General features: G+C 45.9%; 1 protein-coding gene across 1 annotated transcript in view; it reads left to right on the forward strand.

Annotated features, from left to right (window-relative positions):
* Positions 1–14,043, forward strand: part of LOC133043048 (uncharacterized) — a 128,274-nt gene that overhangs the window by 61,565 nt on the left and 52,666 nt on the right. The window contains 2 exon segments of the mRNA XM_061123937.1: positions 885–1,025; positions 5,002–5,088. Coding sequence (XP_060979920.1) covers positions 885–1,025; positions 5,002–5,088 — 228 coding nt within the window.

Below are 14,043 nucleotides of genomic sequence, written 5' to 3' on the forward strand. Positions count from 1 at the left end.
CTTTGGCTGGTGTGTCTCTGACTCGTTACTCCACCGAAGCCTGTGCTGAGTGGGATTAGTCAGATTTGTGTCTTCCCTGCCTCCACCACCCTTCCCCACTCAGTATCACTAACTGCGTAGTGATTTTCAGCATTTGTTCATGTGTTCATTTCTCATCCAATATTTGTTAAACTCCTTCTATGTGCCTTTACTTGACCCTATAGAGACATTGAAGAACAACTCACAATGCTTGCTCTCAAGAAGCCCCCACTTTAGAGACAATAAGAAAATTTTTACAGATTGAAGAGACACAGCAGTAATTTTGAGCTGGAGGAATTAGAAAGAGTTCACAGAGGTGACAACTCTGTGCATTTAAAAGCAGGGAAAGATATACATATTTTCTTTCTGTAGTGGGCTTGAAAATATGTCCTCTAGAATTCAAATATGCATAAATGTAATATTCGCTATTTTTATAACTGATTTCATCTTATGCAGTAGCAAGTGGTGTTTGCATGGATTGAAAGTTCCACAAAGTTAACACAGACTCTCCCATTTAAACTTGCAGACTCTCCCATTTAAAATTTGTCCCCCAAGTTAGCTCTGGTTTAAGGTAATAATTATCTTGTCGACTCTAGTTGAAGCTCCCTGCTGAGACTGGTTTTCCTATATTTAAGGAGACATCTTGTCTCTCCTCCTACAGATGGTGTCTGGGGTGGGAGGGTCTCCTTACTTCCCAACAGCAGTGGGGAAGGGTCCTTGGTCTGCATGCTCTCCACTTAGAATCTGCTTATCTTTGATTTAGTAGCTTTGATTGCTCTGGTCTCTGGGTATCTGAAGCTACACTATGGAGGAATGAATGAGGCCAATTCAGTGCCACATTCTCTGTTAGATGTTGCTGGTTATAGATTGTAAAGGGCTGAAGAGAGATGACGGTCTGGACCTCAGCCAGCTCATGACCAAGCTCATCACATGCCCTTGTGAAGAAGTGGTTTTTGGTAAAGAAGCCTTTACCAACCTTGGTCCGATCCGTACAAGGAACACAGATGGTGAGGTGGGTCTCCAACACTTTGGTGTAACAAATCATTTAATTGTTTCCTTTTAAAGTTGTATAGTTATTTTTTAATCCTAAAATATTTTGTATATTAGTCACTCTGATTGGTCCTGAAAATGTCCCTCTACCAAGGATATTTAATTATTAATTTTCCCAGCAAAGAGATTACTTACCCTCTGAAACCTCCATATTTTCATGGTGATTTGGGCATAATAATGCTACATATTGTATTGCTTTACAATCCATAAGATGAAATAAACAGTCTAAGTTAAAGAACAGGATTCTTCCTGCTCTTTACTTCTGCACTTCTAATTCAATATGGAAGCTGTAAAACTAATTTTTTTTATAACAGAATTTCTTCCTGTTACAGTTATGTGTGGTTTGAATTGAAAATATGCCAAATGATAAGTATATAAACATCCAAACCACACGGCCATATCTGATTAAGACCAGAACAGGAGGCTTCACGGTGTTCACCTGTCAGTGTGCTGAGGTCTGTCTTCTTTATCTTTGGATATACAAAGACGCAGCATTTATACATGTTTAGAACTGGCTGTCTCAGCACTGCTCTTGGAATGGGGCTAGCCTTGTTTCTGGTATTGCAATTGACTGCATTCATTGCAGAGAAGTGTAGAAGTGAGCCATACATAGCTTTTACCATTTAATCATATTGAAATATCATTACAACAAGTGACACAACTTACATTGTGCTGTTAAGTTCTCACATGAAGTTAAATTATATCTCAAAAGATTTCTTTGGATTGAAATGATTTGTGCAAAATACCTGGCTGACATTCATTCATTCAGGTATACAATAGACATCATTTAGGATATTTAATTAGCAGGCACTGGGGATAAGGAGGTGAATTAGACATAGAACCTTTATCAAGTCCATTTATAAAGTAAAATTAGCAAGTAAACAACTTAATTCATGAGGTTCACAGTTGGTAAGGTCAAGGTTCTTGAGCAGTAGAACCTCTCTCTGGGGCACAGAGAGAAGGGGTGATGTGTGGAAGACACAACTCTGACCCCAATCACCATCACAGCATGTGGTTCTGGGAGAGTTTTGGCAGTTCCAGTCAAGGCTCCAGGTAACAGAATTGAGTTCCTGTTCTAGAGTCCTGGGATTCCTGGGATGGGATGGAGAGAGGGGCCCTAATATTGCTTCTCCGCCACTATGATGTACTACAATTAACTAGTGGTTATTTCTCTTACTAAGGCCAACTCATTTAATTCTAACCAAAACTGTCATCTATACACAAACATAACCCTTCGTTTATAGACAAAGCCACTATACAGAGTGTAAGGACCCTGTTCAAGGGCACACACATGGTATGTGGCTGAGCTCTCAGTCAGGCCAGGGCAGACTGGCTCCTGAGCCTGTCCTCCTGATCCCTGAAGTTCATTGTTGACATAGCTGCATTAGTGTCCTCCCTAAAGCTTTCCTCCTTCAAATCTTGGATGAGATTGGACACTGAGATTTCCTTATGTGTCAGAAAAGATGACCCTTCATCAGAGGGTGAGTTGGTCCATGCTGACCTTGCATCCCCAGCTCTGGGGTAGAGGATGCTGCCTGGGCACAGCCTGCCAGCCCTGGGTTAGCCCCTCCTTCCTGCCCACTCCATCCTTATAACAGGGTATGGAGTCCCTAACAGTATGTTACCTGCGAGATCTCAATCCTGAGGTGAGACCATGTGTACCTGGTTCACTAAATGCATCCCTGTGTCATCCTGTAGGAGGAATGACTGGACTCCAGGAAGCACATCCTGTATTCTAGGTGTTTGTCTGGTGGATTCTGGTGATGGTGTGGAGTGGAGTCCATAACTGGGTAAAGAATGGTGACTCTGGGCCCAGAAGGAGTAGAGTATTGACTCTAGTGACTGAGCAGATCCTGTTCCTACTCCAGTGCCTGAGTTTATACTCTGGTTCTGACATTTATAAACAGTTATTATCACTACTGTGTTAAGCATGCAGAAGGAAATGGGGTTCATGTACAGATGGGGGCTTGGAAGTCAGAGGAACCCAGGACAAGTAAGTGTTATAAAATAACAGGTTAATATTAACATATTTAGAGGGAGAAAAGCATGTGTTCAATTGACTTTTCTCCCTTTTCATTTGCCTGAGTATCAAGTAGGAAGGACGGGCATGGTAGGACAGAGAAGCTGTGTCTGCTGACTGGGATGAGGCGTCCTTCCAGTGGGGGATGTGACAGGGCTGTAGCCTGGTCCACAGCTGCCCTCCGTGTTGGCTTCACCGAGACCTTCAGGTGTGGATGGGGGAGGGTGTGAAGCCATCTCTGAGCTCTGGTGGGGACTCTGAGGCATGTGTGTCACAGATGGGTCCTTCCCCCGTTTGTGCTGAAATGAGAGTCAGGGTGAGTGGGCTTCAGGGTGGGTTTTTGTGGACCACAATGGTGCATCACGGGAATCTTTAGCCCAAGGGAGTATGATGAATGAGGGCAGTATGTTAGTGACGTTGAATTTCGATGGGAGAGCTCTGTCTTGCACCATTATTGCCCTTCTCAGTCTCTATACTCATCCCTCGTCTACTTTCTGGAGAGCATCTGGGAGCTTCTCTGATCAGTGGAACACAACAAGGCAGCAATGGCCACACTGGACATCGGTCCCTTCTGCTTGGCTCTGTGCCCTCAATCCACCTGGCTTCCATTCTTGCCACTAACTTTCCTCTTAAACTTAGAATGAATGAACCCTCTTCTCTTTTCTGCTTCATTTGCCTAATCTTTGCCCCTTGCCTGCAGCCACTGTGCAGCGGAATACTTTCTATTTATCCCTCTGTCTGGGGGCAGTTCCCTTAAATAATATCTTGCATCTCCTTTAGTTATGGCTTATAATACAAGTGCGTTCTGAATCCTATCAAACAAAACTTTCTATATGCAAAAGGGGAAAATGTGAAGTTTAGAAAATGTCAGTCTTTCTAAGCTACATATTTTCTTCTAGAGATCCCCACTCCTATTTTGGAGGGGTTGAATGATGACTACTACTTCCTCTTTGTTTCCTAAACAGCAATATCTTTTTTTCATGAAGCATCATTTGTTGACTAGCTGAAAGTGGTATTTCACATAAAATGAAATGCAATAAACGGAAAGGGATTTAGCATGTCTGAAAATCCCTTATAGGGCTTCCCAGGTGGTTCAGCAATAAAGAACCCGCCTGTCAATGCAGGAGACACAGGAGACGTGGGTTTGATCCCTGGGTCGAGAAGAACCCCTTGAGACGGAAATGGCAACCCACCTTAGTACTCTTGCTTGGTAAAGCCGATGGACAGAGGAGCCTGGCGGGTTACAGCCCCGGGGTCACAAAGACTAGGACACAACTGAGCATAAATACACCTTCTCCAGGACCCAGTGTCCAGATCATTCTGAGAAGAGAAGAAAGACCTGCAGTCTCCACCCCTCAACTTAATGGTTTCCACCTCACCCTCTCCATGGTCACCTGTGAATTCCTGAAACCCTTGTCCTCATTTTCTGCTGGCCCAATAAGTATTCTTGTATTTCAAGCCTTCTTGTAGTACTCTGCTTCCGGCCTGAGGTCAGTACTGGGGAGATCAATATTTGATTCCACTAAAGTTATTCACCACAGGCCAATTGATTCCACAACTTGACCCTGTGTGACCTCATAGTTCTTGGGGATCGGCCAGGGTGATCAGAGGAAAAAAAGGTACTCATAGTTTTCTACACCAGCCCCGGTCATAGGGCCTGGCATTCAGCACCCCGGGAGCAGGAGGTCAAAGGACCGTGATGCTCATATAAGGAGATGTTGAAGATCCAGAAGCTCATTGGTGTTTGAGCTTCAGAAAGTGGCAGATGCAGCCTCCGATAGTGCCTGAAATGGTGAAAGGTGTCGCTATTGGCTCTCAGGAGGGAGGATGTAGGGGACGGCTTATATAGACCCCGGTTGGCACCCTGATGCCTCCTCACAGGCTGATCCTGCAGTTGGGGCTGTGACCTTGAGGACGTGAAGTCAGGATGGCTCTGAGCCGACACCTCTCCCTCCAGAGACTCTGTGTCCTCCTCCTCGGCACCGTGGTGGGTGGTCAAGGTAAGAGCTGCCCCTCTGTCCTGGGTCCACAGCAGGTAGTGGACACCTTGATAAAGGGAAAGGGGTATGGAGTTGTGGAGCCACATTCTTAGTGTTTTTGGCCAAAAATGAAGCACTCCGACTGTGAATACTGGTCCCTCTCCTGTGGGGAGTCCATTGGTCATAGAGGCAGATTTTACAGAGCAGTGAGGTTTGATCTGTACCGAGGTGGGTCAACCTGACTCCCCTCTCTGTCTCCTTTGTTCTCAGGGAGCTTCTAGGGGTCCCAGTGACTCCCAGTGTGTGCAGATTCCAGTGACTGACCTCAACTTGGACTCTGGGCTGTTCCCACACGCTCCACATGCCTGGTGTGTGAGCACTGCCTTTAGATACCCATATTTCCTGTGTCTGTGCTCCTGTAGGCTCTGTGCTTGTGTGTGTGTGTGTGTGTGTGTGTTTGTGTATGTGTGCAGGTGAGGAGTGTGTGAGGGTGTGTGTGTGTGAAGGCTTGGGGAGTGTGTGTGTGTGAGGAGTGTGTGAGGGTGTATGTGTGTGTGAGGAGTTTATGTATTTGTTTGTGTGAGGGTGTGAAGAGTGTGTGTGTGTGTGTGTGTGTGTGTGTGTGTGTGTGTGGACTATGTGAGGAGTGTCTGAGTGGTGTATGAGGGTGTGTGAGGAGTATGTGAGGGTGAGTGAGGGTGTGTGAGGAGTGTTTGAGTAGCGTGTGAGGGTGTGGGTATTTGTGTGAGAATATGTATGTGTGTGTGTGGGAGTGTGTGAGGCTGTGTGTGTGTATGTGTGTGTAAGGGGGATGGATCCTGTCTCTGTGAGAGGAACGGGACCGCTGAGCAGGAATTGAGTCTGTGGTCTGTGAAGCACACAGGGTCTCACAGCACTGGGTGTCATGGCCGCTCCTTGTAACTGAACCAGAGGCAATCGTGCACCTGCCTTCCTCTCTCTGGCTCCTCTCCCCCATCCCCCGGGCTCCCCTCTGCTTGTTGACGTGTCTGGCCAGCACTGGGCTCTGTGAGAGGCTCTGCCTGCTGGCCTCGCCTGTTCCCACCAGGTGTCCATTATGGAGCAGAGAAGCCCGCATCCGGGAGAGAGGACCTCTTGTCTGTAGAGATCAGTTGATGCATAGCCTCAGGTGTATAAGTTCCTAAGTCCCTGCCCTGGTCCCTGTGACTCATTTCCTGTCGTGCTGGGGGCCTGGGACGGTCCTTTCCCCTCCCAGGAGCTGCTGTGACTCATAGGGAACTCTTTCTCTCGTGACCTCTCCTGTCCCTCCCTGGGAGCTGCTTCCCCCTGAGTGAGAGAGGAGTATGTCATCAATCCTTCTGTCGTGGTCGGCAAGGTTTCTTTGGACAAATCCGCTGATCTGCTTAGGCGAGTCTTCTTGGGTGACAGAATTTTTTTCTTCTCCTTAGACTTTTAGAATTCTCTCTTTGTCTTTGCATTCAGACAGTTTACTCTGTGCGTCTTGGAGCAGGTTGTTTTGGATTGAAATTTTGGGGTTACTCATTAGCTTAGAACTTAGATGTCCAGTATTCCCCCAGGTTTGGGAAATTCTCAGCCTGTCTTTGTTTCTTTGCTAGGTCTCCTTGTTGCATATGGGCTTTCTCTAGTTGTGGTAAGCAAGGGCTACTCCTTGCTGAGGTGCACAGACTTCTCACTGTGGTGGCTTCTCTTGGTGCAGAGCACAGGCTCTAGGTGCACAGGTTTCAGTAGTTGTGGCACACTGGCTTAGTTGCTCTGCAGCATGTGGAATCTTCCTGGACCGGGGATTGAACTCATGTCCCCTGCATTGGCAGGCATATTCTTACCCACTTCACCACCAGGGAAGTCCTCAGCCATTATTTCTTTTCTCCTTCACTTCTCCTGTGACTCCATTCAATACATTGTTTCTCTTTATGGTGTACACAGTTCCCACTGCTTTCTATATTCCTTTCATTCTCTTTTTGTTCCTCTAATTGGATACTTTCAACTGGCCTTTCTTCTAACTTATTCTTTTTTTTTTCTTTCCTTGGTCAAGTTTGTTGTTGAATCTCTATACTGAATTCTTCAGTTTACTCATTGTCTTATGTTCATGCTAAATTGCCTCCATCACGTGTGACTCTTTGTGACCCCATGGACTGTAACCCACCAGGGTTCTCTGTCCATGGGATTCACCAGGCAATAATACTGTAGTGGGTTGCTATGTGCTCCTCCAGGGGATCTTCCAAACCCAGGGATCAAACCTGATTCTCTTACATCTCCTGCACTGGCAGTTGGGTTCATTACCACTAGCACCACCTGGGAAGCCCATTCATTTATTATTCAGCTTCAAAATATCTGGTTAGTTCTTTTTTTTTTTTTTAATTTTATATGTCTTTATTGCTCTTATTTTATTTGTATTATTTTCCTGGTGTCAAAAAATATTTGAATTCTCTTGTAACTCTCTGAGCATCTTTTGAAGTATTATTTTGAATTCTTTGTCAGGCAATTCTTGGATATCCATTAATTTGAACTGGTTATAGGAAGTTTACTGTATTCCTTTGATGAGATTTTGTTTCCCTGATTCTTCTTGATGCCTTATCCACTTGTAGATGTCTGCACATTTGAAAAAGCTGTCACCTATGCCAGACACTATGTCCTGATTTCAGTAGAGAAAGCCTTTTACCTCTGGGTAGGGGCACACTGGAATGTACTGCAGGGTGCCAAGTGCAGAGGCATAAGGTGGCACTGGGTCTGGGAGAACGTGAGGCTGTTTGGCTCAGGCTGCTGACGTCCACAGCATTGACATTGTGTTTTGTTTGGCAAGTGTTGCAGGGGGTCTGCTGTCACTGGAATGGTAGTTGGTGTCCTCAGCAGTGCCTCCGGTTCCAAAGCCTAGGGATCATGGCCAGCAGTGGTGGTGGCCAGAGCCAATGGTGTGCACACACTTGGCTTTGGGGGCCTGTTGCAGGTGCCTCTGTGGGGGAGATGATGGTTGCAGATGCTCATGTTGTAGGAAGGCCTAGGAAGGCAGCAAAGGCCAAGACCAACAATGGCTCATTGCTCAAACTCATGTCCATTGAGCTGGTGATGCTATCTAAACATCTCATCCTGTGCTGCCCTTCTCCTTTTCCTTCAGTCTTTCCCAGCAGCAAGGTCTTCCCCAATGAATCAGCTCTTTGCATCAGGTGGCCAAAGTAGTGGAGCTTCAGCTCCAGCATCAGTCCTTTCAATAAATATTCAGGGTTGATTTCCTTTAGGGTTGACTGGTTTTATCTCCTTGCTGTCCAAAGAACTCTCAAGAGTCTTCTCAAGCACCACAGATTGAAAGCATCAATTCTTCAGGGCTCAGCCTTCTTTATGGTCCAACTCTAACATCCATACATGACTACTGGAAAACTATCATCTGTGCTTGTTATTAATCCTTTCAGGTGTAAAATCTGCTGCATCTGTCTGCAGAGCAGCTCACCGTGAACTGTGATTGCTCCAGCCATGTGGTTGCTATTAGTCTTTTGCTCTTCTTTCTTATGCCTAGCCATCTCTATAAAACTGGCTCAGATTTGCAGGTCTGCAGGAAGTGAACCTGAAGCAGGATTTTCATATGGTGCCCCCAAAGGCTAGGGACACTGGTTACTCAGCCTGCTCTTACCCTCCTGGTGAGAGGAACTCTCCTGGCACCCTTGACAGTGAGTGATGCTGGTTTGGAGGATGTAATGATGCCTCCAAAATGACAGTATCTTGGCATGGTCAAATTTCTTAGGGTACTCAAGATCTTTCTGGAGCTGTTTTTGTTACTGATCGCTGTCTAAATTTGGTCTTTTATAAGAGGATGGAGGCTGCTGTCTCCTACATAAGCATTTTGGTAATGGCACATTTGAGGTCTTTATTCCTTGAGAGAATGGTTTTGAGTGTAGAGTTTTAGATTGGCTAAAAACAAAGCACTCCGACTGTGAATACTGGTCCCTCTCCTGTGGGGAGTCCATTGGTCATAGAGGCAGATTTTACAGAGCAATGAGGTTTGATCTGTACCGAGGGCGGTCAACCTGACTCTCCTTGCTGTTTCCCTTGTTCTCAGGGAGCGTCTAGGGGTCCCGGTGACTCCGAGTGTGTGCACAGTCCAGTGACTGATCTCAGCTTGGACTCTGGGCTGTTCCCACACGCTCCACATGCCTGGTGTGTGAGCACTGCCTTTAGATCCCCGTGTTTCCTGTGTCTGTGCTCCTGTAGGCTCTGTGCTTGTGTGTGTGTGTGTATGTGTGCAGGTGAGGAGTGTGTGAGGGTGTATGTGTGTGAGGGTATGAGGAGTGTGTGTGTGTGAGGAGTGTGTGAGGGTGTATGTGTGTGTGAGGAGTTTATGTAATTGTGTGTGTGAGGGTATGAAGAGTGTGTGTGTGGGGGGAGTATGTGAGGAGTGTCTGAGTGGTGTATGAGGGTGTGTGAGGAGTATGTGAGGGTGAGTGAGGGTGTGTGAGGAGTGTTTGAGTAGCGTGTGAGGGTGTGTGTATTTGTGTGAGAATATGTGTGTGTGTGTGTGGAGTATGTGAGGAGTGCCTGAGTGGTGTATGAGGGTGTGTGAGGAGTATGTGAGGGTGAGTGAGGGTGTGTGAGGAGTGTTTGAGTAGCGTGTGAGGGTGTGTGTATTTGTGTGAGAATATGTGTGTGTGTGTGTGGAGTATGTGAGGAGTGCCTGAGTGGTGTATGAGGGTGTGTGAGGAGTATGTGAGGGTGAGTGAGGGTGTGTGAGGAGTGTTTGAGTAGTGTGTGAGGGAGTGTGTATTTGTGTGAGAATATGTATGTGTGTGTGTGGGAGTGTGTGAGGCTCTGTGTGTGTGTGTGTGTATGTGTGTGTAAGGGGGATGGATCCTGTCTCTGTGAGATGAACGGGGCCGCTGAGCAGGGACTGAGTCCGTTGGTCTGTGAAGCACACAGGGTCTCACAGCACTGGGTGTCATGGTCACTCCTTGTAACTGGATCAGAGACAATCGTGCACCTGCCTTCCTCTCTCTGGCTCCTCTCGCCCATCGCCCCAGCTCCCCTCTGCTTGTTGCCATGTCTGCCCAGCACTGGGCTCTGTGAGAGGCTCTGCCTGCTGGCCTCGCCTGTTCCCACCAGGTGTCCATTATGGAGTAGAGAAGTCCGCATCCAGGAGAGAGGACCTCTTGTCTGTAGAGATCAGTTGATGCATAGCCTCAGGTGTATAAGTTCCTAAGTCCCTGCCCTGGTCCCTGTGACTCATTTCCTGTCGTGCTGGGGGCCTGGGACGGTCCTTTCCCCTCCCAGGAGCTGCTGTGACTCTGTAGGGAGCTCTCTCTCTCGTGCCCTTTCCTGCCCCTCCCTGGGAGCTGCTTCCCCCTGAGTGAGAGTGGAGTATGTCATCAATCCTTCTGTCGTGGTCTGCAAGGTTTCTTTGGACAAATCCACTGATCTGCTTATGGGAGTCTTGGTTGACAGAATTTTTTTCTTCTTCTTAGACTTTTTTGAATTCTCTCTTTGTCTTTGCATTCAGACAGTTTACTCTGTGCCTCTTGGAGCAGGTTGTTTTGGATTGAAATTTTGGGGTTACTTATTAGCTTCTTGAACTTAGATGTCCAGATTTTCCCCCAGGTTTAGGAAATTCTCAGCCTGTCTTTCTTTCTTTGCTAGATCCCCTTGCTGCATGCGGGTTTTCTCTAGCTTCTCTTGCTTCTCTCTTTTCTCTGGCTTCTCTTGGTGCAGAGCACAGGCTCTAGGTGCACAGGTTTCAGTAGTTGAGGCACACTGGCTTAGTTGCTCTGCAGCATGTGGAATCTTCCTGGACCAGGGATTGAACTCATGTCCCCTGCATTGGCAGGCATATTCTTATCCACTTCACCACCAGAGAAGTCCTCAGCTATTGTTTCTTTTCTCCTGCACTTCTCCTGTGACTCCATTCAATACGTTGTTTCTATTTATGGTATACACAGTTCCCACTGCTTTCTATATTCCTTTCATTCTCTTTTTGTTCCTCTAATTGGATACTTTCAACTGGCCTTTCTTCTAACTTATTCTTTTTTTTTTTTTTTTCTTTTCCTTGGTCAAGTTTGTTGTTGAATCTCTATACTGAATTCTTCAGTTTACTCTTTGTCTTATGTTCATGCTAAATTGCCTCCATCACGTGTGAATCTTTGTGACCCCATGGACTGTATCCCACCAGGGTCCTCTGTCCATGGGATTCACCAGGCAATAATACTGGAGTGGGTTGCTATGTGCTCCTCCAGGGGATCTTCCAGACCCAGGGATCGAACCTGAGTCTCTTACATCTCCTGCACTGGCAGATGGGTTCTTTCCCACTAGCACCACCTGGGAAGCCCCTTCATTTATTATTCAGCTTCAAAATACCTGGTTAGTTTCTTTTTTTAATTTTATATGTCTTTATTGCTCTTATTTTATTTGTATTATTTTCCTGGTGTCAAAAAATATTTGAATTCTCTTGTAACTCTCTGAGCATCTTTTGAAGTATTATTTTGAATTCTTTGTCAGGCAATTCTTGTATCTCCATTAATTTGAACTGGTTACAGGAGGTTTACTGTATTCCTTTGGTGGGATTTTGTTTCCCCGATTCTTCTTGATGTCTTATTCTCTTGTAGATGTCTGCACATTTAAAAAAGCTGTCACCTCTGCCAGACCCTAAGTCCTGATTTCAGTGGAGAAAGCCTTTCACCTCTGGGTAGGGGCACACTGGAATGTACTGCAGGGTGCCAAGTGCAGAAGCATAAGGTGGCACTGGATCTGGGAGAACATGAGGCTGTTTGGCTCAGGCTGCTGACGTCCACAGCATTGACATTGTGTTTTGTTTGGCAAGTGTTGCAGGGGGTCTGCTGTCACTGGAATGGTAGTTGGTGTCCTCAGCAGTGCCTCTGGTTCCAAAGCCTAGGGATCATGACCAGCAGTGGTGGTGGCCAGAGCCAATGGTGTGCACACACTTGGCTTTGGGGGCCTGTTGCAGGTGCCTCTGTGGGGGAGATGATGGTTGCAGATGCTCATGTTGTAGGAAGGCCTAGGAAGGCAGCAAAGGCCAAGACCAACAATGGCTCATTGCTCAAACTCATTTCCACTGAGCTGGTGATGCTATCTAACCATCTCATCCTATACTGTCCTTCTCCTTTTCCTTCAGTCTTTCCCAGCATGAGGGTCTTTTCCAATGAGTCAGCTCTTTGCATCAGGTGGCCAAAGTATTGGAGCTTCAGCTCCAGCATCAGTCCTTTCAATAAATATTCAGGGTTAATTTCCTTTAAGATTGACAGGTTTTATCTCCCTGCTGTCCAAGGAACTCTCAAGAGGTTTCTCAATCACCAAAGATCGAAAGCATCAACTCTTCAGGGCTCAGCCTTCTTTATGGTCCAACTCTCACATCCATACATGACTACTGGAAAACCATCATCTGTGCTTGTGATTAATTCTCTCAGGGGTAAAATCTGCTGCATCTTTCTGCAGAGCGGGTCACTGTGAACTGTGATTGCTCCTGCCATGTGGTTGCTATTGGTCCTTTGCTCTTCTTTCTTTTGCTTAGCCATTTCTATAAGACTGGCTCAGGTTTGCAGGTCTGCGGGAAGTGAACCTGAAGCAGGACTTTCATATGGTTCCCCCAAAGGCTAGGGACACTGATTACTCAGCCTGCTCTTACCCTCCTGGCGAGAGGAACTCTCCTGGCACCCTTGACACTGAGTGATTCTGGTTTGGAGGATGTAATGATGCCTCCAAAATGACAGTATCTTGGCGTGGTCAAACTTCTTAGGGTACTGCAGATCTTTCTGGAGCTGTTTTTGTTACTGATCGCTGTCTAAGTTTGGTCTTTTTTAAGAAGATGGAGGCTGCTGTCTCCTAAATCAGCATTTTGGTAATGACACATTTGAGGTCTTTATTCTTTGAGAGAATGGTTTTGAGTGTAGAGTTTTAGATTGGCATTTTTTTTTTTCTTTCAGTAAATCTAAGGCTTAAGTCTACTCTACCCTGACATCTCTTTTTGTTCTTGTGATTTTAGATGTTAGTATAGATGTTTCTGAATTTTATACACCTAGTCTTTATCTTAGTATTTTTCTTTCTGTCAGTTTTGTGCTGTTATTTCCCATTTTAGTAAAAGTAAGCTAGGTATGGTGTAGTAAAAGAACGCAATATGTATCCTTATATAACATGTTCTGTTATATAAGAACAGGACTTTGGCAGTCCTTTGGCAGGACTTCTGCTATCATAATTCTTCAAGCACTAAGGTTGTTGAATTCTCCACCATGTATTATGCTCTCACTGCAATACAAGGCTGCAGGATTTGCTGTGGTAGAAAAACATATTGGCTCTTAAGTGTTTCTATGTGGAAGTGACATCATTTGTTCTGCCACTTTATTGAATGAGCCAGATCACATAGTTATCCTTAACTTCAAATAGGCAAGGAAGTATTACTATTTCCACAAGCTCATAAAAGGAGAATTTTAAATGTTGCTGAACACTAGTAATGTCACCATCTATAATGTTCCTGCAAATGAACTCCTTTTTAATGCAGAAACCAGAGTCGTCTTAAAACTTCATTACTAAAGTGACACCTGATCACTTTTGTCAAATTCCATTTGTTAGATGCATGTTACTAGGCACATTCGAGTGTGGATTACACAAGGACATGAACATAGGTGGCAGGAATAACCAGGACACTGTAGAGCCTGTTACCCCAGCCCTCTGTTCCTGAGCTGGATGAGACGCTCCCTGTGGACAGGGAAAGAGAGGGAGGATTCCTTCCTGGATCTCGGACCAGGAGCTGTAACTGAGATGGGGAAGCTGGGCCCTAGTAGCTTTGGGCACATCTACAGGGAGGGCAGCATCCAGAGTCTCTGAAGGCCTGTCCTCGGTGGTGTCCCTGGAGCTGGCTCTACAGGCTTGTGAGAAACATCTGGTGCCTCCCTTCCTGCTCCAGGTTCAGTGATGGCACATTGGGGGCTTCAAGTTGGCCTTGTGGGAATGTTTATACCATAGAGGTCAACAAATACTATATCCTATGTG

Source organism: Dama dama, chromosome 22, assembly GCF_033118175.1.
Source record: "Dama dama isolate Ldn47 chromosome 22, ASM3311817v1, whole genome shotgun sequence".
Lineage (NCBI taxonomy): Eukaryota > Metazoa > Chordata > Mammalia > Artiodactyla > Cervidae > Dama > Dama dama.